Source organism: Musa acuminata, chromosome BXJ2-10 (genome assembly GCF_036884655.1).
Source record: "Musa acuminata AAA Group cultivar baxijiao chromosome BXJ2-10, Cavendish_Baxijiao_AAA, whole genome shotgun sequence".
Taxonomy (NCBI): Eukaryota; Viridiplantae; Streptophyta; class Magnoliopsida; order Zingiberales; family Musaceae; genus Musa; species Musa acuminata.
The window spans coordinates 36,137,498-36,161,442 of NC_088347.1; the positions used below are offsets into that span (position 1 = coordinate 36,137,498).

A 23,945-nucleotide genomic window follows, 5' to 3' on the forward strand; every position below is an offset into this window, starting at 1 on the left:
CAACAGTGAGGGGAACTCCATGGAATATGTGCTTCATTACCCTTTTGCTTTACATTGTTTGTAAGTCTCTCTCTCTCTCTCTCTCTCTCTCTCTCTCTCCCTCGGAATACCATCAGCATGTGAAGAAGACTCCATTGAATACAATTCATCGAAGAATCAACCCTACCTTAAAGCGATGACATCCACCCACTTTCCTCCACTTATTTCTATTATCCTATTCCATGTGGACCATCCCATTCCCCACATGAATTCATCCACGGCCATCATGTCATGTGACATTTGAGGACGCTACTAAATTAATTACACTCGGATAGATACATATCATGGTGAGCCAAATTGTCTCTAGCAACGTACTATGACCACACAATTATATATAAATATGGATAATACCCAATATCTATTAATGTTTGCAGAAGAATCCAATGGTTCTCATATAATCTGTGTTATCATGATCTACCCACCAAGCCTCAATCTATTCCACGTCGCCATTCCCCAAGGATCTCAATCTAGTATAAACATATATTCATGTATTATTACGAACAATAATTCTAAAGGCTTGATATTATAACCAGAGAGATGGCTTTCCATGAACAGTTGTTAATGACGCATGGATGGATCCAAACGAGAGGAGAAGTCCTTAAGTATGCTGGTGCTCCTACTTCCATCGCCCGTGACACGCACCGGTCAACCAACGCCCAAGGAGTGGTTGGGGGGAGCACTCAGCTCGGGCTTCTGCGTATCTAATTCAAAGGAGGAGAGAGAGATAGAGAGAAAGCGGACGTGAGAACAACCCGAGGGGAGAGCAATCGACAAATCAGGTAAAAGAGGCCATTGAAGCCGGCCACACCCACCACCCCGGTCATTTTACCCATGTGCGGCCATGTGGTGGTTAGCCCTCCCTGGCCCCACCACCCCACTTTGCTCTTAATCGGATGGGTTTCTTTTCTTTTTCCTCAAAGAAAATTTAAAAAAATAAAATCTTTTTTTTCTTTCACAAACCTCAACTTATTTTTATATATTTTTATTTCATAAATTATTATTGATGAAAGTAGAATCGATAATTTTTTTCTAAAGTATAAATCTTGACGATTTATCGTATGGTTCTAAATTTGAATTTCATCTTTGTCATGTAAAAAAAAAAAAAATTTATTTACACAAACTAAGTTAATCAATATCTTAAAAAATAAGTACTAAATATCATCTTGGTCATCAAATTGATAATAATAAATAGGTTACCAATGAATTATGAATTACCTGTGAATCACATGGATGCTATCGTTATCCGTGTGGGTTCAATCGATGATGTGGATAGACCTTGTACTTGAAGCCCATACTATGAAGTTGAATATAAAAGATGACAACTTTGCCTTTTGTTACGATGTCTAATGCCAATTCAATTACATGCCTTTCTATTATCAACATGCTAACCACTTGATTCTTAAAATATTTCTCCATGAAACCAACCACATCTTTGTTCCTTCTGATCGGTGTCCCAAGCACGCATCTTAAAGCATGACAATTTGGACACCGGTTGATACAGCGAAGCAACTAGTGGGCTTCTTCCGGCTGCTGCTGCTGCTTCTGCTTCTCTCCTGATGATGATGATGATATGACGTTCTATCGAGAGGACCCCACGTCAATTAGTCTTCGCGGGTATCACGCTCTGTCGCTGTGGCTCACACGCAACTACGACCACTTCCTCTTCTTTGTCGAGCCTTCCTTCATAAGCAAAGCCTCCCATCTCCATTCCCTTAATCCTCCCTCTTCTCTCCCTAATCTTCTTTCACTCTGCTCAACTATCTCTCTCTCTCTCTCTCTCTCTCTCTCTTACATATGTACTCTATCTTGGCCATCTCTCTCTGTCAAACGTCTTTCATGGGATGGATAGAGCAGTCCCGGAGCTCTCGTTTCCTCTGAGATCAATCACAACAACGGAAACCCGTACCACCTCTTGGCTGTCCTTTTTGTCCTGGTAGCTACTTCACCACCACCAACCCAAACCCCCTCCCCCCTCTCTCTCTCTATCCACTTCTTCTTCAAGGACATGAAGAGCTCCACCAGAAACCCGAACCCTAATCCTGATACTCCCAGGTTTGGCCCTTCCAAGCTCATGGTGGCCTTCCGCTTCCTGAGAGCCCTCACCCTGGTGCACCGAACCGCACCCAACTCCTCCAACGCCGCCCGGAGTCGTAGAATACAGCGCGCCGCCTTCGCGTCCATGGCCTACTCCGCCGGCCCCCGGCGTGCTTGGAGCCGAGCCTTGCTTTGGAGGCTTCATTTCCACCGGGCTCGACGCCTATGTGCCGGACGAAGCAGAGCAGCTGGCGTTCCGAGGAGACCGAGCACGACCAGGAGCCCGGCGGATGAGCTTCGACGGCTGGTGCCGGGAGGAACTGGGATGGACTACTGCAGCTTGCTAGAGGAGACCGCGGACTACATCAGGTGCCTTAGCGAGCAGGTAAAGCTCATGCAAAGCGTCGTGGATTCGGGCGGTCCTCGTGGTCGATGATCGCCGGAAAGTGGAGATGGCCGAGTGTTTGATGAAGAGGGGGAAGAAGACGTGAATTTGCAGTACGTAAGCCTCCACATGTGAAGACTGTACATAATTATCATGGACTTGTTGAGATCAACTCGTAGACAAACTTGAACATCTCTCTCTCTCTCTCTCTCTCTCTCTCTCTCTCTTGCTTATGCAAGTATATAGCTTCAAGCGTCTTCTACATCCTCCTCTCTTTGCATGCATGGATTAAAAGTCTTGCAGAGCTTAGAACAAAGGATATGGGTGACATCTAATCTGTATCTGCTTAAGGATTAGAGTTACATATATGGGAATCAATCTGTGGACTTTGCAGCCTGTTCTAAGAGCGTGGGACTGTGCTGTGTCATTCCTCACTAGTTCTTTTGTAGATTGAAGTGGATGGATAGATATATAGATAGATAGGGGATTCATGACAGCAACGAGACATTTCTTTTCATATCCCCATTACCACTAATATTGCTACATCTTTTGGTGGATTCTCAGGTTATTAGGACACCATTTGGAGTCCATAGTATAATACTTTTATAAACTTGATTTTGAATCATTAATGATGGGTTATTGATTGTATATATTTTTATTAATCTGTAGTATTAATTGGAATCTTACTATTAGAAAATAAGTTACTAAATGATTTAAAGAGCCAAAGTTAGAAGAAAATGGATTATAAATTGACTTTGGAAACTTATTTTATCAATGAAACATATTTTATTTTTATTTACTTTATCCAGAAACTATATTGTTTACTTATTATTCGTTCAAAAAATAACATGAATTGAATTCAAATGATAATTATTCAGCTATTTTTTTTATAAATTAATTAAAATTCAATTTTTTTTTATGATTGATCTTTTTATTGTGCATCACATAGTTTTTCTTCCTAGTTTAATATATATACCGAGCATAATCTGATCATGAAAGAAAAAGACTGAAGGAATGGAATGTAGAAGTTGCACTGACATTGCATGGATCATCAATTAATTTCATTATATTACATCAAATGCATTACAATCATATTTATTTGTGGAAGCATTACTTTCCCAATTAGCATTAGAAAATGTTATCATTTGCAATATTTTATCAAGATATAATATTAATATATGAATTTATAAATTTCTCTGATTGCTTTACCTAAAAAAATAAATTTAATAGACTTGAAATCTTTTTATATATATATATATATATATATATATATATATATATATATATATATATATATATATATATATATATATATATATATATACTTGTCATGGTTTGCCGGTATCCACGTAAAAAGCCATCTTCGACCACGCTCGATGGTACGCACGCGTGTCCTCTCCCACCGCCGTCGCCGCCGCCATACACACCTATTTTTCTTCGTTCTCACCCACCGTCCAGCCGCACGATCGATAGCTTGCTGGTGTTGATGGCGTTAGAGACGATTCCGAGCTCCGGGGATGCTTCGGAGGATGACGAAGAGGAAGCGGTGGCAGGAGGAGGAAGAGGGTGGGTCGAGATGGCGTGGCGGTTGGGCAAGAGGGTCGCCATCGCCGGGGCCGCCTTCACTGCGGCTCCCATCGTCATCCCTTCCTACTGCGTCGCTTCCACCGTCGGCCTCGCCCTCTCTGTTCCGTTCGGCTTGTACCTGGCCACCATGGCCGCTACCGAGAAGGTCATGAGCTCTCTTCTCCCTCCGGCTTCCCTGGCAGAACCGGATGAAGGGGAAGGAGAGGAAAGGTTCATTGTCGATGTAGAAGAGGAGGGGGAAGAAAGAGAAACGCCTGTGGCAGAGCAAGAAGCGCCCCAGAGCAAGCAAACATCAGCAACTGAGCCTTCCATGGACGCTCAGACGGAGCCTCTCACGTTGGAGGACGACAACGAGGAAGAGGGGGGATACGTGGAACCCAGCATGGTCGTCAAGACATCTCCATATGAGGTCAGAATCATTTGGATGCTGCTCATCTTGGTCTTTGATTTCTCTGTTGCTTTGTACTGAAAAGCCTACGCATTACTCGCGTTGGAAACAGAGACACGAAAGAAAGGATATGATCTGGGAAGAGATCTCCTCGCTGCGAACCATAATGGGGTACAGAGCTGCACTGCGCTCGTCGACCGTGGAGGAACTCCGAGCCCTCTACATCTTCACCGGTGTCGAGCCACCCATCTCCCTGAAGGACCCCTCGAACATGATGGAGATCCAAGACAAGCTTCGGTTCCTCAAGTTGCTGGTTGGTGTGAAGTGAATCGAGAGCTGTACAGAAACTTCTGTAACACTTGCGATGAACGTAAACAAAGTGCATAGTGCATTCTATCCTAGGGGGATATGATATAGAAGAGCATGAGAGACAGCATTGATTGCGAATGGAATTACTTGTCAGACGAGCCAAAGAAACAAAGTTCGATCCTAAAGCAAAAACATCTTTGTTCAAACAATCACTATTAGTCATCGATGGAAGACACTATTCCACGGTCAAGCAGGCGTTGGCCACTCCTTTCTAATCTCGAAGTAGTAGCTCAGGTCAAGATAGCACTTCCCATCATCATCCACGAACTGAAACGAAGGATGGAGGAGCTGAGTTGAAGAAGAAACAGAGGATGGAGGAGGTTTCATGGCGACTCCTACCTTTGTTCTGGCAGAGTAGGAGCCCCTCGCGAAGTAACCAGACGGGGTGGTCTCTTCTTCCAGTTCGTACGTGTAGGGATCCTTCTGAGGGCTGAACGTTCCCAGCATGACCTTCGTGTTCTCCACTGCGCAGAGATCAAACAGGGTGTGTATATATTAGTTGCTTGCAGAGCTCGCAGGCATTAGCTTCGGGTCGTACCTCTCATCCCGCTCTTCCACACCGTGTTCGTGTACATGAGCCCGGACACGATGTTGTCGGAGACGGTGAAGGAGAACCTGAGGCGGTAGTGGCTTCCGTCTTTGAGGGCGAACGCGAAGCCTTTGGCGTCGGGGACGAAAGGGATGGGAAGAACAAGGTCGGGGCGATCCGGGGTTAGGATCGTGAGGTCTTGGATCTTCACGTCCGGCTCGAGAACCTCTGATCGAAACGAAAACAGACACAAACTGGATTACTCTGCATACATTCGCAGAATCCGATCAGAGAATGACTACCTCCGACGTCGGTGAGATCAATGTTACCGAGCAGCTGCTCCTTCCACTTCCTCAGACTCTCATCATCCTGAGAAACCACAACGTGTCCGATCAGATCTAAAACAGTGCAGTCGCATATATATCCCTCATATAGCCACACCGTAGAGCGCACACCTTATCCATCTCGAGCTGTTCCTTCAGTGCAATCTGCGGGCCGAGGACCACGGCCCTTTTCTCTTCGCCATCCTCGTTGTCGCTGCCATGCTCCTCTTCGTTGACATCGGAGGTGCAGCTGAGCTTCCTGTCGGCATCGCCGATGGCTCCCTCGTCCTTGTGCTCATCTCTGTCCATGTCGGGGCTGGTCTCGGCAGCGTCTTTGGAGCCTGAGGGAGCGCCCAAGGCGATGGACATATACTCTCCTTCGGTCCTTCTTGCTATTTGCCGTTTGCCGAAGGGAAGGAGGAGGCAGGGACATGCACTGAGATGGTGGAGACTTGGCTTTCTATTTGCTCCCCAGCCTTTCTTCTTCCACGGAGGTGGTGGCAGCTAATGGTAGCCCGAGGAAGAAGCGCCTAAATAAGTGGAGACAAGTGGTGGGACAACGATACATATATATATATATATATATATATATATATATATGAGTTATGATCTATAAAATAATTGTTTTATTTAGTAAACAATGTATGTTAGGAAAGGTTAAGTAATTGATACATTAATAGTGCAATCAATTTCATGTTACTATTTGTCATCCACTTTCCATATCAGCAAATTAATAACCCCAACTCTCAAAATCTTTTATTTGCGAAAAATCAATCAACGAAAAAGAGAAATAAGACATCATAATTATTGGCGTAGGTAGTGATCTCGATAACAAAACTATCGTTATAATTATTATTATTATAGTAAGACATCACATTTATAATATTTTTCAGTAGATTTCTGATATTCTAGTTTTTGTATTAATCCGATAAATAAATTCTTTATTACTATCCGATGCACCTACCTAATTAATATTATGCAAACTATAAAAAATAATTGGTTATCATATTAGAAGTTGGATGAATAGATTCTCATAATTTAGTATGTTAGCATCGGGGTCGGCATTAAGAGAGGGGGGTGAATTAGTGCAGCGGTAAGATAACGATGGTTTAAAAACTCTCGTACGATAAAATTGTTTTTGATGTAAAACCGTTTCGAAAAGTTCTTCGACTTAAGAATAAACTGAAGTATAGTTGACATAAAATAATGGAGGCAATTTGCAGTTAAGATAAGGAGTAGAATGTAAATGCAAACCGAGATTTAGAGTGGTTCGGTCAATCGACCTATATCCACTTTTGGCTTCCTCCTTCGACGAGGTCACCGACGTCCACTAGAGGCATTCCTTCAATAGGCGAAGACCAACCACCCTTTTACAGCTTTACTCCTTTTGACGGGCTTAGGAGACAACCGTTATAGATTTCCACTTCTCTCTTGAATGATCAAAACTTAGAAGAAAAGAGGGAGAAGAACTTCTAGCCTTTTACAACACTTTTAAGCTCTCAAATTCTCAGAATAAATGCAAGCTTTCGGTTATCCTTTCATGCAGAAAGGGTGAGGTTTATATAGGCCTCAATCAGTTTGAATTTGGAGCTCAAAAGTGTCATCTCCCCGATTTCCGGGGTCCTGGTGGTACCATCACTAGAGCTGGGCGGTACTACTGCCTGACGTTGCTCGGAGACCGAGCTTAGGCGATACCATCGTTTGACAAGGGCGGTACCATCGCTTGACAGGGGTGGTACTACGGTCGAGAATTCTTGGGAGACCAAGTCTCGTGGGCGGTGCCACCGTCGCCCAGGAAATCTGGGTCCGAATGGGCTGATCCATTCGGCCCAATTTGGGTCTGTCAAGAGCCCAATTGGCCCCAAATTAAGTTAATGGGATCACCTCCTATTTCTAACTTAATCTTCAAGCTAACTACGACATTTAAGACATTAATACTACAACTCATGTTCCGGTGCGTCAATCGCTTCTTTCGGCGAACTTCCAGTGAACGTCTAACGAACCCTTGGCGATGCTCCGGCGGACTTCCGGCAAACTCCTGGACTTGCGATGATCCTCTTGACGAGTTCCGACGAGCTTCTTTGGCACGCTCCTGGACTTCTCCGATTTATTCCCGTAAAACCTCCGATGACCGTCCGGATTTCCGTCGAACTCTCGAACTCCCAACGTGATCTTGGTCTTGACTCTGGCTCAACACCTGCTACATGCCTTACTGCCATCGTAGTTAATCTTGCACATGTAAAACAAACTTCGATCTAGACAATTAATTCTAAGTATTAATCAAGTTGTCCGGCATGTCATTAGTCCATTGACATTTAGTCCGATTCTTTGGCGCATCGTTCTCTCCTACAGCCTATTGCCCAATCGGTCAGTTGACTCCGCAACTCCGATATCCTTGGCGCAATACCCGCTCTTCTTGGCTCGATGCCCGAATCCACAGCCCGAAGCCTTCTGTCGATACGTTGATCGATCCACAGACCCGACATCCAATCTTCTGACATGTTCCTCCGGCCCAACATGATTTTTTCTGCTTTAATTGTCTCATCCCGATCGAAACATCCTACGTCACTTAAAAAGCATATTAAAACATAAACACAATTATCAATTGGTTTCATCATGAAAATATGAGATTCAATCAGTTATATATTATATTTTTTTTTACGTAAAGTTTTAGTCTCGATAAATCGATTATCTCACTAAGTCAAGATGATATTAGAATCAATCTAGTATTTAACCGTGACGTCTAATTATCTACTTAAAAGGATGAATCGCATGGCTCAATGTAAGTTAGTTTCCCATTGACATGCTTTTGGAAAAGAGCATAAGTCGCTTTTGTCGAAGCCTTTTCTTCTATCCAATGCAAATGTCTCATGCGCAAAAACCTCAGTTTCATAACCCCAGTAGGAAAAGTCACAAACTTTACTTTGACAACAACATATGCAACATTTTCATTAGAAAAAGAAAAAGATCATATATTTTTTTTTTCTTTTTATAGATGGCTAAATGTTTTGTTACGACATTGATAATTACTTTCAAAGACATCTTTTACGATCCATTCCGAAGGAAAAAAATCATGCATGATCACCATGGAGCTTAGAGACATCGACTCCCGTAACATCGATGATCTATAATATGTTATAGGATATAATTTTTTTTTAGCTCTATAGAGTCATTCGTTAAATAGAACATTGTAATGGATATCTATAAAATTTGGGACTCTTTAATCCTAATGGATATTTGATTTGTATCACCATCTCAAGAGTTAAAGAGTTAGTATTGTTCATCTGTCAATCTGATCAGAGTGCCTTTTAAGTCAAACATAAGTCAATCTGACTCCCCCATTGGCTCTCTTGCCTTTCACAAAGAATATGAGTGATCTACTTTCACTTTTGTGAATGCTTTTACTTTGAACTCTGATATGTTGGTATCTTCCTCATTTCCTTCGTCTGATCTCTCCTTAGCCCAAAAGTTCAGTTATCTCAAGTCCATCACCGATCTTTTGTGAGTTTTGCCTAGAGAGCAATATTTTTTATTATTTTCATTAAAAAATTACTAATCTTAAGAAAAAAATCAAACATCCTTACACCGTAGGTTTCTTGGTTGCCATCTCCTATTCTCCTCTCCCCTTCTCCCAATATAATTATCGGATTCATTTATCATAGATTAATATTATGACATCTAATCCGATAATTTTTTTAATGCCAAACTAAATATCATTTAAACAAGATAGAAGTCAGAGATTGAGAAATTGGAGAGTATTTGATGGCTAGAAGAACATTGTTACAAGTACAGTATTGCTGAGTAGTGAACAAGCTCTTGCATTTCATCATAGTTGGAAGTACATACAATCTGTCATACAAAATGCCCCACCAAGAAATCTACAGGACCTCTCAGGCAATACAGTTGAGGCACAGACAGCCTGCCCAAAACTTCCAAAGCAACTTCTTCTGCAAAATGCAAACAAGAACATGAAGAACACTCCATAAAATCCCACCAACAAAAGAAGAAGAAGAAGAAGAAGAAGAAGAAGAAGAAGAAGAAGAAGAAGAAGAAGAAGAAGAAGAAGAAGAAATCACTTGCCTTCTTTGGTATTTGATACAGCAGCTCCGGAGGTATCTTGTAAAGGTCTTCATCAACAGCTTTAGGCTTCCTCCTCTTCCGCTCATAGTACACCTTCTTCCCTTCTCCTTCGATTCCTCTCCTCTTTCCCTGCACCAAAGCCTCGTACACTGTAACTACATCCCAAGGAGAAACACCAGAAAGGATGCAGTAGTAGAACCGATCGCTCCCTACCGTCGTCTTGGGCTGATGCCCGTAAGGCGACAACACCTTGAAGAGATCCTCGCCATCTCCCACGAAGAAATGAGCTTGGACGAAGTCGGTGTCCATTATCGACTGCAAGCCTTGTGCTATCGGCTTCTCGTCGTAGAAATTCCAGTCGCCAAAAGCCGACACCTTGTAGCCTTTCATCACATCCTACACATGCATACACAGCAAACATGAGCTACTTAGCAACCATCGCCATGGCTGGTTCAGCTACCACAGAGCCTCTTCTTTACCTCCATGTTTCGAAGGCGCAAATAGAAGAAAGGACAGTAAAGAGAGGTTGAGAGAGAGAGAGAGAGGGAGGGAGTTTGTTGTCACTGGTGGAAGTGGAACAAGGACGCGAGGGGGTTCTTATAATGGGACCAAAGGCCGGAGTGAGGTTTGATTACTTTGAGGGAAAAGGGTGGGAGAAGGGATGGTCTCATGGCCTGCGTGCTCTCATGCTGATAAAGTTGGAGCTTTGGTGCTGCTTTCATTATGCTGCGTTTGCAACAAAAGGGAAGCATCCATGGCAGTTTGCTGCCTTCCCACGCCTGGAGACTCGAGAAAAGAAGAGGATGGGCCATCTCTTGCCTCCCTGACTGCCTGCCTGCCATCAGAGAAGACGCGAACAAAGAGAGGGAGAGAGGGTATATAGCAGTCAAAAGAATTCATCCATGGCAGTTCATCAGTCTGCTTAAGCCAACACGCATGGAAAATGACCAGTATACACACAAAATGTACATTATAAGAAGGTGGGTGGCTTTAATTTGTTGTTATGCTTACACAGACAAAGATGACACACTAAAAAAGATGAGGAACACGCATGTATGATCATCTCGTGTATCAAAAGCCGCATTCATGCATGCACATAAAAGGCGAAGGTAATAAAGAAAAGACAAGCACATAATTAAAGCTCGTCCCACTGCCGGGGGGGCTATGATGAGCCCATAACCTACGCTCATCTAATGCACGAAACACACTAATCAAACCTCAACCATTTTTCATTCGCTTTCTCTCCCAAAAGGCTCCATTTCTCGACGCTTTGAGGAAGCCTCCTCCTCTTCATGAGAGCTTTCGTTTGTCTTTTGTCTTTCTCTTTTGTTCTTCCGCTTTATTTATTTTTCTGTGCTGTGCCACAATGCTGTCGTCAACATCCTCACCGAAAGCTCTAAGATCGTATGACGCTAATCATTTTACGAGTTAAACACCACGCCATTAACTCTAATCACGCCGGCATTGACTCCTAATCCTCGCTTTCAACGACTTTGAGGTGGATTATGTCAATCCTCCTCCTTGAGGGTTGTGTTTTTCTTTTTCTTTTAATGCGTTTAGACATATAGTGAGTGTCTGCATGATGAAATCTCGATCATTTCATCGAAACCAACGTATTAATATAAATTCTTGGGGACCATTTCGTGTATACTCCTCTTCGAAATATGTAAATTATTTCTTATAACCTTTCCCCTCTAAATATGCCCAACAAACATATATGGATGATATTATTTTAAATTAGGATAGCATCACTCAGTTTCTCCATTTTTTTAGGAGTGTTTATGAGATTCCATATAGTTTTCTTTGAATTATTGATATATATATATATATATATGTTTTGGAATTAAGACGGAAACGGATGGACGAAGAAGCTCCGACCTCATTTTGACGTCATCCATGACACAGACGACTTGGGTCCACTGTGCACGTGACCTGACGGAGACGTGGGATCCGTACAGGATGTCATCCTGCGGTTGCCACGTGGGTTTCCTAACGCCGCCACGTGCGACTTCGTGCGATGCATCGTGATACTGCCACGTAGCGACGCAGGCCGATCGAACGGGGGAACAACGCACCGCGTCAGGGCTCCACCGGTCACGTGACTCCCTTGGCCACGTCTCCATCGGTGTCCGCCTTTACGCCAGGTGGGGCCCGTTTCTACCGCCCAGTCCGGCCGCGGGCCCCATCTTTCCTTTGCTGAGACGCCGGGTCGGGTCCCAGGCCTCGGATCCAGCCGTTGGATGCTCGCCACGTGGAAAGATTGGACAAGAGTAGGTTGTAAATTAAGCAAAAGATGGCGGAAAGCTTTTCTTTTCTTTGCTGATGCGATATTCGGTCGTCGTTTCTAATAATAACTCTTAGAAACTGAAGAAGGAAGGCAGCAATCGGCAACTCAGCATTTGTTTGCTGGTCACAGAGCCCATTGGCTTCAATACATATAAATACTACCCCTTCTAACACAGCTCTTTTATCACATCTAACACTGCTTTGCTTTCGTCTCTCCCCGCTCCATCTCCCTCGTTTCCCCAGCTTTCATACTAAGTTTTCCTTTGTTTTAGGTAATGGCTGCTGTCGAGGTGAGTAACTTGTGCTAGTTTTGCTGAGAAATACTCTTTCTACTTTCATGAAGTTGAGGAAGTTTTCCTCAGAAGCCATGGCTGTAAGCTGGCAGATGGCTGAAGATTGCGGATATTTACTTCCTGAGATGATTTGAATATGGAGTTCTGTCATTCTGTTGGCTTCCAAAAACGCATGAAATGGATGGTTATAAGGGCAATCTACTTAATTCATCTTTGTTAACATGTCTCTCTATCAAACCATTAAACTATGCCGTACAATGGCTTGTCCGTGTGGGCCTATATATGATGGAATTGCCATGTAACACCAGTGAAATACCTGTAAGAGTGGGTAGCAGTGTTCGTACGTGTGCATGAATCACATACGTTCATCTCCATCTGCAATAAAGTGGTCCAATACTCATGCAGGTGGAAACAGTCCCCGCAGAACAGGAAGCTCCTGCCCATGACGTAGAGGAGGTGGTGGTCAAGGAAGAGACCCCAGCTGCCGTTGCTGATGAAGCCAAAGTAGAAGTGGAAGCAGCCCAACCCGCCATCCAAGTGGTGGAATCCGAGGAGAAACCTGCAGAAGAGGAGAAAGCAGAAGAAGTCGTAGTTGCCGAGGAGGTCACAGAGGAAACCAAACCAGACACAGAACTGGCAGCACCTGATGCAACTCCAGAAGAAACCACAGCTCCAGCTACTGAGGAGACAGCGGAGTCTCCTGAAGCTGAAGCCGCCGTCGAAGAAGAAGAGGCGGCGCCTACTGCAGTTGAGGAAACCAAGGTCGAAGTGGAGACCCCCGCTGCTTCCGTGTAAAGCACGTATCCTCGGAGTTGTGCTTGAGTGTGGAGTCAACGGGCAAAGTAAGCAGCAACCAAGATTGAGAGATGGCATATATATATATATATATATATATATATATATATATATATATATATATATATATATACACACAATATGTGGCAGTGTGTACCTACATTTTGATGGGTGTGGATTAAGTGCTATGCTTGACTGTTATGATTGTGGCATTATGTTTGGTGTTAATGAACGAGCAAGACTAGTGGATTAAGAAGTTAATTATGTGGTTTTGACTCCAAGGCTTAGTCAATTGTTGCAACTGCAGTGGGTTAGGATCGGTGTTCCCACGTCTACCAAACAACTATATCATCTCAAATGGTGAAGCATATATGTATACGTGCCTTAGTTCGTTCTTAATCGTTTCGACCTTCACATCACCATAATTCTATCCTTTACACTTTGTCTAGATGCATCAGTCGCCATTAACTGTACGTAATGCCAGCTCGAGCAAACAAACAGCATATGTAGAAGGTTCAAGTGTGCACTCACAATGGTGGATGTTAATCCAAGTTGCACTGCTCCTTTCACATATGAGAAGCCATACGAAGGTCATGTCATCTTGTCAACAGCAGTATCCCACAATCAAGTCTTGTCCTTCTCTATTCTCTGGCCTCATGGCGGTCCAAAGGGCACAGCAGAAACCACAAGCAGCAAAAGGATAACAACTCGGCTGTCTTGTCCGTGGCCATATCTACGACGAGAAGTCACCGGGGCAACCAATAAATAACCTGATCTCTTGGCATTACTTTAAGAGCACTGCCAGCTTGGAATTATGCTCTCGAGTCGATCGCGAGAAGAAGGTAATGTTTTCTATTTGTATGTCTGAATCAGTAATCTAGAAGAGGGTTGTATCCTCTAGAATATGCTCCCTCCACCATCCTCTTCCTGCTCCTCACATGGCTGATATCTCAAAGCGTGGCTCGGAATGGAAGATGACAACTGCGGTCGATATGCGTGCCTGTTTAACTCGCTGTGTCAACGCCTGGTCAAACAAATGCATGATGCAACGATAATGCCAAAATTTGAATGATGAGATGTTGGCCATATACTCATGCAGCATCTGCCCGATGGACGGCTCAGATCACTGTGGTACACACGGGACCCGCCTGGAGAATTAGGATAACGTCTACCTGACGAAGACTTTGCCGGCTTTTGGCGGATCGTTGGCCATCGAATTAGAAATTAACGGCCGCGATGGTGTGATGTCGGCTTCGTGCTTATCTTCTCGCCGCACGCTTCGTCCTTGTCATTTTTTTTTTTGGTTTTAGAGAGTGTATTTTAGTCGCAGTGATTCGCAATATCTCATTGAAATAAAATAAACATAATAATGGAAAAAAATACGACATCCGTAGCTCGACAAGACATTATCTATATTATCCACACACAGGAAAGAAATACGTCTTCTCGGGACGCACCGCGGGGTGTCCAACCACGAGACGACATTCAAACACGTCATGCCACGTTACCCCGTTAGTCGGTCGCCGCGTATACACGCCAAAAAGAAGACGAGAGGAAGAAAAAAAGCTTGTTACTATTCGCCGCGGCCGTCGATTTCCTCTTAACGGGTTCAGGCAGGTGGGCCCGCCGTGGGGAAGCCTACCGCACGGCGCTTGACGTCGCCGCCCGGTGCGGTGGCGGTGAGAGAGGTCGGCACCGGGTTGGTGGTCCGCCGGTAGGGCCCGAGCCACTTGGCGAGCATGTAGCGGCTCTTCCGCCACGGCGGGACGTGTAGGCCGCGTGCTCGCAGCGACCTCCGCGCCGCGTCCGCCACCGCCCGTACCACCTGCCTGACCGCTTCCTCCCCTGCCACCGCCGCCCGCGGCAGGCACGCCACCACGCCCTTGTACGCCTCCGTCGGCCTCGCCACCTCGAACTCCGCCGCGAAATCCAGATCCACGATGTACCTCCTGCCCTGGCCGTCCCCGTCCCCCGGCGCCACCACCACGTCGATGTACTCGTAATTCCCCGCCGCCAATCCCCCGGAGGCGTTCCACCTCGCCTTGCAGATCCCGGCATTGTACCCCGCGGCCCTCAGCCGCGCCATCACCGCCCGCCTGAAGGCTGCGGCGCCGCAGCTCGACCTCAGCCAGGCGACACCCTCCGCCGCCTTCGAGACGTCAGTCGCCAGCCGAGTGCGAAACGAGTCCTTCTCGGCCGTCGAGCTCATCAGCTCCCGAACAGTCTCCGAAGCGGCACGATCCCGGTCCTCGGCGACATCGAGGTCCTCGAGGTTCTCGTCATGGTCGGATTCCCCGCCACCTCCGTAGTCGGCAGCGGCGGAGGAGGTGCTATCGCCGCCCCCGGTCTCGAGGAAGGCATGAACGAGGCCAGAGAGGCAGGTGGTGGTCCCGTGGTCGCTGCCGCTGCTAGCGTAGCCCGCGACGCCCCGTGCGTCGTCGCCGCGGAGGCGCGCCCTCGCCTCGTCATCGAGCTGTACGCTGACACGCTTCGCCCAGATGCGGACCGCCATCTTCCGGTAAATATCTCTCCGCCAGCTTCCACCTCTCTATCCTTTACAGAAAAATGCAGTGGAAGGAAGAGGCTACAGGTGTGAAGTCGGAAGGGAGACAGAACGGAGACAGGTGGCCGATATATAGGGAGTCGGAGAGGGAAATGGAGGTGGTGGGTTCGATGGGTGAATGGAAGGGACCCACCTGAGCCCGTTTCTCCTTCTCAATCACAGACAGGTTAATTCAACGGGCAACGGATATCAGCGTGGACGAAACGTTGCCAATTCCTTTAGCACGGATTTTACAGCGGGAATATTCCAGTGGAGTTTCATTGCCCCCATTACATTCATATCCATTCCTGAAGACAAGAAGATAAAATATTATGCATTATATGTATATATATATATATATATATATATATATATAAATATTTACGAGAGGATATCCCTTTGGGTAGTGCGGGTGGGGGGTGGCGTGAAGATGCCATGTGGCGGCATATGCCTTGGGATTCGGTGGCTCGTCCGCATGATCAGGAGCCACGCGGAGACACGAACGCGCGTGCGTACGCCACGGGGAGGCGGTTGACTCTTGGTGGAGCGAGCGGGGGCGGGGTCGGGCGCGTGTGGGAGGAGAGACGACACGGAGGAGATGTCGTGACTTGAAGCCACCCTCGATCCCTCCTCTACACTGTACAGGGATACGTATATGCTGTGCAGGTCGTGTTGTCGTGGATGCTGTGTTCTGTCGCTCATCAGCATCATCATCGTCATCGAGATGCAGCTTCAGTGGGTGAGCCGAGTTCTGCATTGTGTTCTGGAACTGATGACCCTGGCGTTGCTGGGTGCAGGGAATAACCAAGCGTAGTTCGTGCCGAAGTGGTACGTCTCCCATGGCAGACATCCGACGGCGTCCGAGGAGATAGCAGCCGATCGAACGCGTGTAATGGAACGGTGTGCTCCCTCATCTTATGGTGTTCGTACTGCTTAATCTCAAGTGGATCTCTGTGAAACCAAAAGAGAGTTTTGTTCTCGCGTCATCTTGCATTTTCCTCTGATACAACAATGAAATCAAGTTAGATCAAGTGAGAAATAGCCAAGATGAACGAAAACAAACGCAGACGACGTCAATGTATGTAGATTTTGGTCGGTCAACGTGGATAGGAAAGTCCACTTGTGGTTGTACAACTACTTGGCCGTCAATACTTGGTGTGAGTGGTTTCTCGGAGATATTAAGGAATCATCCAATTATAATTGGTGGCCTAATTAAGCATCTGATTATAAGCGTTGGGTTGACGATAATGTGGCATAAGAGCGACATTTATAATCAGATGCTATCATAGGATGATATCAGGACATGCTGTTGTACAATCCAATCAAGCCAAGGAGAAGCTGCCCATGGGCTAATAATCCATCCACTCTTTTCCCTTCAAGACAGTGGACACTCTCAGTAATCTGCTAAGCTGTTGATCCACACAGTTTTCTTTCATTCTGGCTTATGATCTACAGGCTTCCATCAAGATCTTGTTTTGACCAATTAGCACGCTACAAGTGTCTTAGTTTCTGTATGTCTGTGGTAATTTCTCTCCTCCTGTTGCGATCAGTTCATCATGCTCGGAGCACTGGGGCTGAAGAAATGGAGGAGTTCACTTCTCAGATCGGTTAGGAGCAGGCTAGCGAATTGAATGTTGATGGGAAAGAGGATGGAGAAGGCCACCGGAGACGACAAAGATGGCCTAAGCCAGTTGTGTTTTGAGGTTTGGTATCAGGCACACCGCATCGGAGGTGTAACACTGTAGGACATGGTCCTTCTTGCTGCTTTGTATCAAGAGAGGGGAGGCAAAGCTGCAAGTGGATCACAGGCCATGATGTCCCACGCTTCTGGTAATGTAGAAAGCTCACCTAACATTCAATTAAGGACAACTAAAAAAGGACTCAACTTTAAGAGAGGCACTCATCATGACAATCATGGACCATGGATTCAGATAGAGATTATGACTGTGTCTAGCATCAGTGCTCCTACAACTTGTGTACTCACTGTCGATGATCAGTTTTGATCTCGATTGCTAAAACTAATTATCCATCATAGTATAGTCACAAGCAAATAGTCTCAAACACTCTGAAAGCTTGCAAATTTTGGCATGGATAGGGATGGAGAGAGTATAGCTTGGGATTGATTCTGTGCAGCTGAGGACATCAGTTTGTATCTTGACATTTTGTGTCTCTTTGCTGATGAGGGACTTGCACTTGCACTTCCACACTTCCATTGAGGAAGAAAAGAACAGAATGGAGATGGGGAAAAGGAGGTGATAGGTGTTGGTGGCCTAAATCAAGGGGCAGCATAGGAGAATGATATCTTCCATGTTTGCTCTTTCTTTAGATGCTTACAGACAACCCAAGGGTTCCTTGTGACTGTCTCTGAGGTAACCTTGAGATATCCCTGTCAGATCATACTTGGATTTGTTACAGCAGCTTGTACTCAGAGAAGATGCTCTTACACTGAATGGCTCCCAATTCTGGTAAAGGTATAAAGCACATGATTCCAAAACACAGGACCTGATGGACTTTCGAATGTGTTGTTCTTGAGGATTGCTGTTGCAGTTTTCCTCAGAAAAAATCAAAAGATAGACCCTACTGTGACAGACCTCAAGTGAAGTTCTTGATAGGATGACAAGCATTTTGCTTTGGTGATGATTCCCACAACTTCAACTTGCAAGCAAAAGGAGGAGTTTGATAGAAGTCTGTTGTAGCAGACTTCAGATTCATAGTGTCACAAATTCAATATATTATCATCTGCAAAATGCAAATGATACATCTTCGGATGTATGATCCTGTTCAGCAAATATTCTGCAAACACTTTCACCAGAATCGGATGTTTCATTCGTGATAGAACACATATTGAAAAATGATGAAAATTAGTTCTTACAATAGCGGAGCAAAATCATGATGTCAAATCTGTCGTGCTCATTATCTCACATCACAATAATGTTCGAAGCATTAAGGAAAGCTACACAAGTATGAAGATCATACAAGCGACACCGACAAACCTCCAAAGAATTAATCAGGAGACTAATGGCAATCTGCTCAGATCTGAACTCTGTTAGCTCAAGGTCTTCTGCACGGTTCTCCTCGAGCGTCGCTATATACAAATGCACCAGGGTGCCATTAATGAACTCAGATGATTCACAGCTAAATCTTCATATGAGCTGTTTTGGCAGAGGGCCTGCATCAAATACATTTTATTCACTACTTTCCGAGGTATCCATGCAGTTGACAGTAGCAGAGTGGCCTTGTGCGATGACTTACCGAACAAAGCTCCGATAGAAAGAGGGGCAATCTACTAGTCGTGTCCTATGTCCATCTGACTAACATTTTGGAGGCCATCCTCCCAGAAATTTCCCAGCTGAAAATTCAGCAAGCTTCTCATGTCAAAACAGCATGCTCTCAGAACTTAACAATTCACCATTTCATTTGAGAATTCGGTGGAACATTTTACCTGAGAATGTGAATTCTCAAATCCAGCAAGTAAAGGCTGGTGTGTGTTGACATTTTGATGTAAAGTTGAGCCTAGCAGGTCTGCTGACCTATGGATCTCCATGCCATCAGGTAAGACACAATGAAGAGAGGGTTGGTTTATATATGGCGGTGCCACTCCTGAGGCTTCTAATGAGTAAACAGAGTTTGGCATAGCCCCACAAGTTTGATGCACCTGAATTATTGATTAAAAATATTAGAGATAGTAATCTAACCATTAACGAACAATCGGAGAAGAAAATTTTCCATCTTACATCCTTTGGAAGGAGGTTTGACAAATTGTTGAAGTCAAGATGTGGATTGACAGTGGCCAGCTTCATAGAAAGAAACTACAAGACATGGAAATAGAAGAGAATTTAGATGCAACACACGAACTCTATGAAGGATTCTCCATCACAAAATGTTAATTTTTTTCCATAATAATAATGATGATACCTCAACTTGGCGCTGCAACGACTGCACGTAGATGATAATCTCATCGAGCATGACTGCCTTTCCTGTCACCTACACATTTCGAATTGAAACTAAAGTCTTCATAATCTTAACATTTCATCAGAATTTGAAAAATTATTCCAAAAAATCCAACTTTTTATGAAAGCAACTCTTCTATATTTATTTAGGAAAAAAAAAATCTTCCAAATTCATTGCTTTTTGATACCTTATTGCAGCCCGGGACTAGATCTTGCAGTAGCTTCATTCTCTGGCTTATTTTCTCTCTTCTCACCTAGCAGCAAGAGAGAAAGCATCCATGAAGAATAAGCACAAAACACTTACACGATGAAGGATCATTATGGTGGTAACTTCATACCCTCTCAGCAAGGCTGTGGCTATCTGTTGCCTGGCCTCTTCTTGCCCGGACATGGATGTAGTCCTTTGGAGGCTCAGTGGACTTGGCAGTATTCTCCCTGCATTGTTTCTGACCACCATTTCCGTTGCTGCTGCAACCATCGTTCTGCTCTGCCTTCGGTTTAACTGCATCGTTTTCATCCCTGTTCTTCACCATGGAACGGCATCTCTTGGCATCAGAATCCTCTTCCTTTGCCACCTGCATCTTTACAAATTAGATCTTTGTTTGTCGGTTTACCATATAATGAGAAGCCGATTTGGGTCCATTAAGAATAGTTTTCTTTACCTTGGGAGGATCTATGGCAGAATTGGCCAAGATAGCATCACCCTTCACTTTGTCCGTCGGAGGAGCCTTCCGTTTCTTTGAATTGCTCCTGGCAGCACCTCCTGAGCTTACTCCTCTGGTGGTCGGATCAGACAAAGAAGATTCCTCCGTCGCATTCATCAATTCACCATTGTTTGCATTCAATCGTAGTGGCAGCTCCATTTGCAGAGTATCCAGAAGCCCAAACTGAGGTGCGAGATGGCCATAATTCCGGCCACCAAAGCTGTAGAATTGATCCAACTGAGTCGACACGGCTACTCCTCCCGTGGCCTCCTGCTGCAGGTGGCGGATATGACCCAACACGGACAGATTGGGTTTCGGAGGGGAACTAAGACGAACACCAATGTGATGCGACCGCGGCCACGTCCCATCGGAGGAGTTGCCGATGCTCTGCGATCCTCCCATGAGCTTATGGAAGGCCACGCCATCTGCGGAGGCGGGGGAGCCGGACGACTGCGACGGCGGGGCAATGGAGCTCAGCGCCGACTCAAAATGGCCCGCCGTGTCCATCGTCTGGTCCCAGTTCAGGTCGAGGAGGCATGACGGCAGCTGATCCGGCAGCCCGCAATACATCTCCGGCGAGGTTCGGTTCTTCCTTCTCCGAAAGAAGACCTTTTTGCTGATGAGAGCACTAGAAAGCAAGAAAGAACGCTGAATTCACATGCAAAGGTAACTGATCACCGGCGAGAGGCTGCCTCTCCACAACTGCTAGTTGCGAGAGGCAGTTAAAGATCTCAGCTTTGCTAAAGATGAGCACTCAAAGGCAAAAAGGAGCACCGAACTCGACAAGGCAAAAGGAGGGAGCATTGAGGGAGAGTGGAAAGAGGAAAGCAGAGGGAGTGAAGCGGAAGGAAAGGGAGATGATAGAGTTTGGAAAGCAGAGGAAAAGAGAGGCTTTTAAACAGAGGAATGGGAGGTGGAGGACAGAAGGGAAAGCAAGAAGAAAGAAAGAAATGGTGACCTTTTAAGTGAGGTCGCATATGGGTGGCCTCACAGATGCCAAACCATCAATCTTAAATGGAACTGTGTTCCCTGTGTCTCTGAAATCCTTGTGGCCATCACCTCAGGTTTTGTGCCCTTAAAGATGAAGGATACAGAGACAAAGGAGGAGTTTTGGGAGGAGCTGAAAGCTGAAATGGTTGTGGTAAAAGAGATGAGGTGGGAAGGGGAAGTTCTTGATCACTTGCAGTTTTGTACTGCTGATGAGGTGAAAGTGAAACCAACAGTGACTGGGGAGATGGAAGAAACCAAGGACTCTCTCTCTCTCTCTCTCTCTCTCTCTCTCTCAGAGGCCTAGGCCTTTTCTGAGGCTCTGAATATGGCTAGAGTTATGACTGTATAACCAATTTATCTACTTGTTTATGTACACTTTGTCTATGGATGTTGTTTCTTCCTATAATGTTTCCCATGACAATTTAAGCAAAATATCCATAGAGCCCTATGAGGTATGAGTATTATCTCGGACATGATGCACATTCTAGTGAGAAGAAATCTTCCTCCTAAGGTTTCATGATGTTAAAATGGAATGGGGAGTATTAGAGAAGACAATGAGGATGAGTGCAGAGATTTTTACCTTGGTGGATTGCATTGACCTCTCTCTCTCTCTCTTGCTTGGGTTCTGAACTTGCCTGAGTTCAGAGAGAGAAGATATAGTTTAGCTGATACAAATAGTAAATTACTTGGAGAAGGTGAAGTGGTTGTATCTACCTGTTATATTTGCAGAGCTTTGGGATTGCTGCTGACAGTCACATGTATGTTGGCCATATACAAATCTGCATTTGGATTCATTTGCAAGGTGGGCTTCCACAAGTCCTCCCTCCATCTTCTATTCCTCTCCCCAGGTCCTACATTAGTACACTTATTCCTCCTAATCCTTATTAATATCCAGTGATTTCAGATTACCACCATTTCTTTGTGACACTGCCACTTTATAGTTACTACTCTGAGAGTTGTTTAAAGCAACAGCAGATACAGCTTTTCTTGACTTTTTTTTTCTTTATTTTCAATAACTAATTTGATATTCCCAATCTGAATTCTAATCTCATCATTCAAAGAAGATGTCTCATTTGCTGAAGAACAGGGTAAAAATTCCCAATGTTGTACTTTCCAGTTCTTTGAAAAGAGAAGATTCTTCACTTCCAAAAGATCTGTGAACAATGAATTTATTCTTCTGAAAAAAGAACAAGAATCTCATACCTCACTCTGAGTTTCATATGCTTGTATCCTAGCCTGCAGTCATTGATGAAGAAATATATAAGAGATGGTGAGAGAAGTCAATAATGATTAAGATACATTATTCATGCTAGGCTTCTATTTGATGATTTTAAACTCAAACTAATAGAAACAATTGGCTTCCACAAGTTAATCATTGCATTTATTCCTAGGCAATTCTGGTAATCCCAGTTCTTGTTAGCAGTTACAGACTAACTGCAGTTCCAATAGCAATGTCCACTGACTTCACTGTGTTATCTTCACAAGCAGTAGTTTCCCTGACTTTGTCATCTTCACAGGAAGCAAGCTAATGTGATTGAATAGTAACAGTTTGTTGGTGTTGCAGTGCTTCTTCCTGGAGCTGTCAACAAGTATAGGTTTTCACATATTCTTATTTTGGCTAAACTACTCCAAGACACATTTCAGTACCAAGTTTGAATTCTTTAATTGAGCTTTGAAGGGCACTATTTATTAATGTTCTAAATTTTAGAATTAACAATCAAGAGTCTGAAGATGAACCTAATCAAAATTCAGAACAGTACATCTTCATTTCTCTGCTTCAAATCACTCTGCTGTCAGTGTCTCATAGACTGTTTGTTTTGGCTCTTTTCCATACAAATGTGGATGTCCAATTCAGTGAACATGAATTTAACAGCAATCTGCTCAGCATGGAATTTCTTTTATGCAGGGAAAAAAGTGTTCTGGCTTATACAAATTTAAAAATGTTGTCTTACATTACCAAGTACCAAAAACATATCTTGAGTTGCAGCAAAATTTTTGAGGAATCATCATTTGCTAATAAGCATAACAATAACAATAACTTGTTCTGAAGTCATTTGGTATTTCATATCTCTCATTGATCTTTGTAGAGTGATATACTTCTGAATGTTCATCATTCATTATTGGATCACCCCAAAACATTACTATGAAATAAATAATAGAGGAGGTATCTTTCTGACTTTTGGTAGGTCATTACAGCTCTCTATTTAGGGTTGTCAGCAGCACCTACTTCCACATATCTGACCTTTTTACAATACAGAACTGCTCCATGATTCACAAGATTAAAGACTAAAAACCATGTATTAATCTTCTCATGTTCACCAACCTCCAAAATGGTGACCTTAAGATTGATTGAGAACAGACAGGATATAATAGAATACGCCCTTCATCTTTGAATGAAACCAAATGCCAACTAACAGTGAATGAATCCTCCTCTTAGAAATAAGGTATTACTAATACTAAATTCATGGCCAGATGCATCAGGTCAAGATCCAACAACCAGAAGCCCTTGGCTTCGTTTAACCTTTAGGAGGACCTCTAAATTCTTCACCTCTTTCAGGTAGTGCTGTGTATTCCTTTGTTCCCTCTCAAGCTGCAGAGATGCCATTTGCTGTTCTGTAGGTGAAGATGCTCTCACGTCCCAATAATGCAAT

General features: G+C 44.3%; 7 protein-coding genes across 9 annotated transcripts; 3 read left to right on the forward strand and 4 right to left on the reverse strand.

The window, feature by feature from the left end:
• Positions 1 to 1,644: 1,644 nt before the first annotated feature.
• Positions 1,645 to 2,854, forward strand: LOC135625453 (transcription factor IBH1-like). The gene has a single exon (XM_065130303.1). The coding sequence runs from the start codon at positions 2,045 to 2,047 to the stop codon at positions 2,507 to 2,509; it is 465 nt and encodes a 154-aa protein (XP_064986375.1). The 5' UTR covers positions 1,645 to 2,044; the 3' UTR covers positions 2,510 to 2,854.
• A 1,052-nt stretch (positions 2,855 to 3,906) lies between these two features.
• Positions 3,907 to 4,860, forward strand: LOC135624265 (uncharacterized). Its single transcript, XM_065127690.1, has 2 exons — positions 3,907 to 4,454; positions 4,546 to 4,860. Exons 1-2 carry the CDS (start codon positions 3,945 to 3,947, stop codon positions 4,759 to 4,761), a joined length of 726 nt encoding a protein of 241 aa, XP_064983762.1. The 5' UTR covers positions 3,907 to 3,944; the 3' UTR covers positions 4,762 to 4,860.
• A 9-nt stretch (positions 4,861 to 4,869) lies between these two features.
• LOC135624264 (rho GDP-dissociation inhibitor 1-like) lies at positions 4,870 to 6,133 on the reverse strand. The gene is made up of 5 exons (XM_065127689.1): positions 5,787 to 6,133; positions 5,634 to 5,700; positions 5,341 to 5,559; positions 5,142 to 5,266; positions 4,870 to 5,069 (listed from the first exon to the last, which is right to left on the reverse strand). Exons 1-5 carry the CDS (start codon positions 6,021 to 6,023, stop codon positions 4,989 to 4,991), a joined length of 729 nt encoding a protein of 242 aa, XP_064983761.1. The 5' UTR covers positions 6,024 to 6,133; the 3' UTR covers positions 4,870 to 4,988.
• A 3,319-nt stretch (positions 6,134 to 9,452) lies between these two features.
• LOC135624325 (uncharacterized) lies at positions 9,453 to 10,335 on the reverse strand. Its single transcript, XM_065127809.1, has 4 exons — positions 10,214 to 10,335; positions 9,948 to 10,130; positions 9,735 to 9,863; positions 9,453 to 9,601 (listed from the first exon to the last, which is right to left on the reverse strand). The coding sequence occupies exons 1-4, from the start codon at positions 10,217 to 10,219 to the stop codon at positions 9,545 to 9,547; spliced, it is 375 nt and encodes a 124-aa protein (XP_064983881.1). The 5' UTR covers positions 10,220 to 10,335; the 3' UTR covers positions 9,453 to 9,544.
• A 1,817-nt stretch (positions 10,336 to 12,152) lies between these two features.
• On the forward strand, positions 12,153 to 13,369 carry LOC135581098 (induced stolen tip protein TUB8-like). Of its 2 annotated transcripts, XR_010492055.1 has the most exons (3): positions 12,153 to 12,310; positions 12,719 to 13,208; positions 13,243 to 13,369. XR_010492055.1 is itself a non-coding variant. In XM_065130306.1 (2 exons), the coding sequence occupies exons 1-2, from the start codon at positions 12,296 to 12,298 to the stop codon at positions 13,106 to 13,108; spliced, it is 405 nt and encodes a 134-aa protein (XP_064986378.1). In that variant the 5' UTR covers positions 12,153 to 12,295; the 3' UTR covers positions 13,109 to 13,369. The 2 variants fall into 2 exon arrangements, 1 of the variants encoding a protein (XP_064986378.1); XM_065130306.1 differs by having other exon boundaries at positions 12,719 to 13,369.
• Positions 13,370 to 14,452: 1,083 nt separating this feature from the next.
• LOC135625454 (uncharacterized) lies at positions 14,453 to 15,731 on the reverse strand. Its single transcript, XM_065130305.1, has one exon. It carries the CDS (start codon positions 15,618 to 15,620, stop codon positions 14,718 to 14,720), a length of 903 nt encoding a protein of 300 aa, XP_064986377.1. The 5' UTR covers positions 15,621 to 15,731; the 3' UTR covers positions 14,453 to 14,717.
• Positions 15,732 to 18,540: 2,809 nt separating this feature from the next.
• On the reverse strand, positions 18,541 to 21,551 carry LOC103969499 (transcription factor bHLH77). 2 transcript variants are annotated; one of them, XR_001975796.2, is made up of 8 exons: positions 20,263 to 21,551; positions 19,939 to 20,175; positions 19,789 to 19,854; positions 19,566 to 19,634; positions 19,385 to 19,459; positions 19,093 to 19,305; positions 18,903 to 19,015; positions 18,541 to 18,819 (listed from the first exon to the last, which is right to left on the reverse strand). XR_001975796.2 is itself a non-coding variant. In XM_009383039.3 (8 exons), exons 1-7 carry the CDS (start codon positions 20,872 to 20,874, stop codon positions 18,937 to 18,939), a joined length of 1,335 nt encoding a protein of 444 aa, XP_009381314.2. In that variant the 5' UTR covers positions 20,875 to 21,546; the 3' UTR covers positions 18,541 to 18,819; positions 18,903 to 18,936. The 2 variants fall into 2 exon arrangements, 1 of the variants encoding a protein (XP_009381314.2); XM_009383039.3 differs by having other exon boundaries at positions 18,903 to 18,999; positions 20,263 to 21,546.
• Between the last annotated feature and the right edge of the window lie 2,394 nt (positions 21,552 to 23,945).

What these genes read in the sequence shown, in the direction of transcription:
- LOC135625453 (XM_065130303.1), top strand. Translation starts at nt 2,045, where the DNA reads ATGAAGAGCTCCACCAGAAACCCGAACCCTAATCCTGATACTCCCAGG.
- LOC135624265 (XM_065127690.1), top strand. Translation starts at nt 3,945, where the DNA reads ATGGCGTTAGAGACGATTCCGAGCTCCGGGGATGCTTCGGAGGATGAC. An exon ending in TCAAGACATCTCCATATGAG is followed by an intron (nt 4,455 to 4,545) that starts GTCAGAATCATT and finishes CGTTGGAAACAG; the next exon opens with AGACACGAAAGAAAGGATAT.
- LOC135624264 (XM_065127689.1), bottom strand. Translation starts at nt 6,023, where the DNA reads ATGTCCATCGCCTTGGGCGCTCCCTCAGGCTCCAAAGACGCTGCCGAG. An exon ending in AACAGCTCGAGATGGATAAG is followed by an intron (nt 5,701 to 5,786) that starts GTGTGCGCTCTA and finishes GTGGTTTCTCAG; the next exon opens with GATGATGAGAGTCTGAGGAA. An exon ending in CCTACTCTGCCAGAACAAAG is followed by an intron (nt 5,070 to 5,141) that starts GTAGGAGTCGCC and finishes CCTTCGTTTCAG; the next exon opens with TTCGTGGATGATGATGGGAA.
- LOC135624325 (XM_065127809.1), bottom strand. An exon ending in GGCATCAGCCCAAGACGACG is followed by an intron (nt 9,864 to 9,947) that starts GTAGGGAGCGAT and finishes GCTTTGGTGCAG; the next exon opens with GGAAAGAGGAGAGGAATCGA. An exon ending in TGTATCAAATACCAAAGAAG is followed by an intron (nt 9,602 to 9,734) that starts GCAAGTGATTTC and finishes TGCATTTTGCAG; the next exon opens with AAGAAGTTGCTTTGGAAGTT.
- LOC135625454 (XM_065130305.1), bottom strand. Translation starts at nt 15,620, where the DNA reads ATGGCGGTCCGCATCTGGGCGAAGCGTGTCAGCGTACAGCTCGATGAC.
- LOC103969499 (XM_009383039.3), bottom strand. Translation starts at nt 20,874, where the DNA reads ATGTATTGCGGGCTGCCGGATCAGCTGCCGTCATGCCTCCTCGACCTG. An exon ending in CTGCCATAGATCCTCCCAAG is followed by an intron (nt 20,176 to 20,262) that starts GTAAAGAAAACT and finishes GTAAAGATGCAG; the next exon opens with GTGGCAAAGGAAGAGGATTC. An exon ending in CAAACCTCCTTCCAAAGGAT is followed by an intron (nt 19,306 to 19,384) that starts GTAAGATGGAAA and finishes TCAATAATTCAG; the next exon opens with GTGCATCAAACTTGTGGGGC.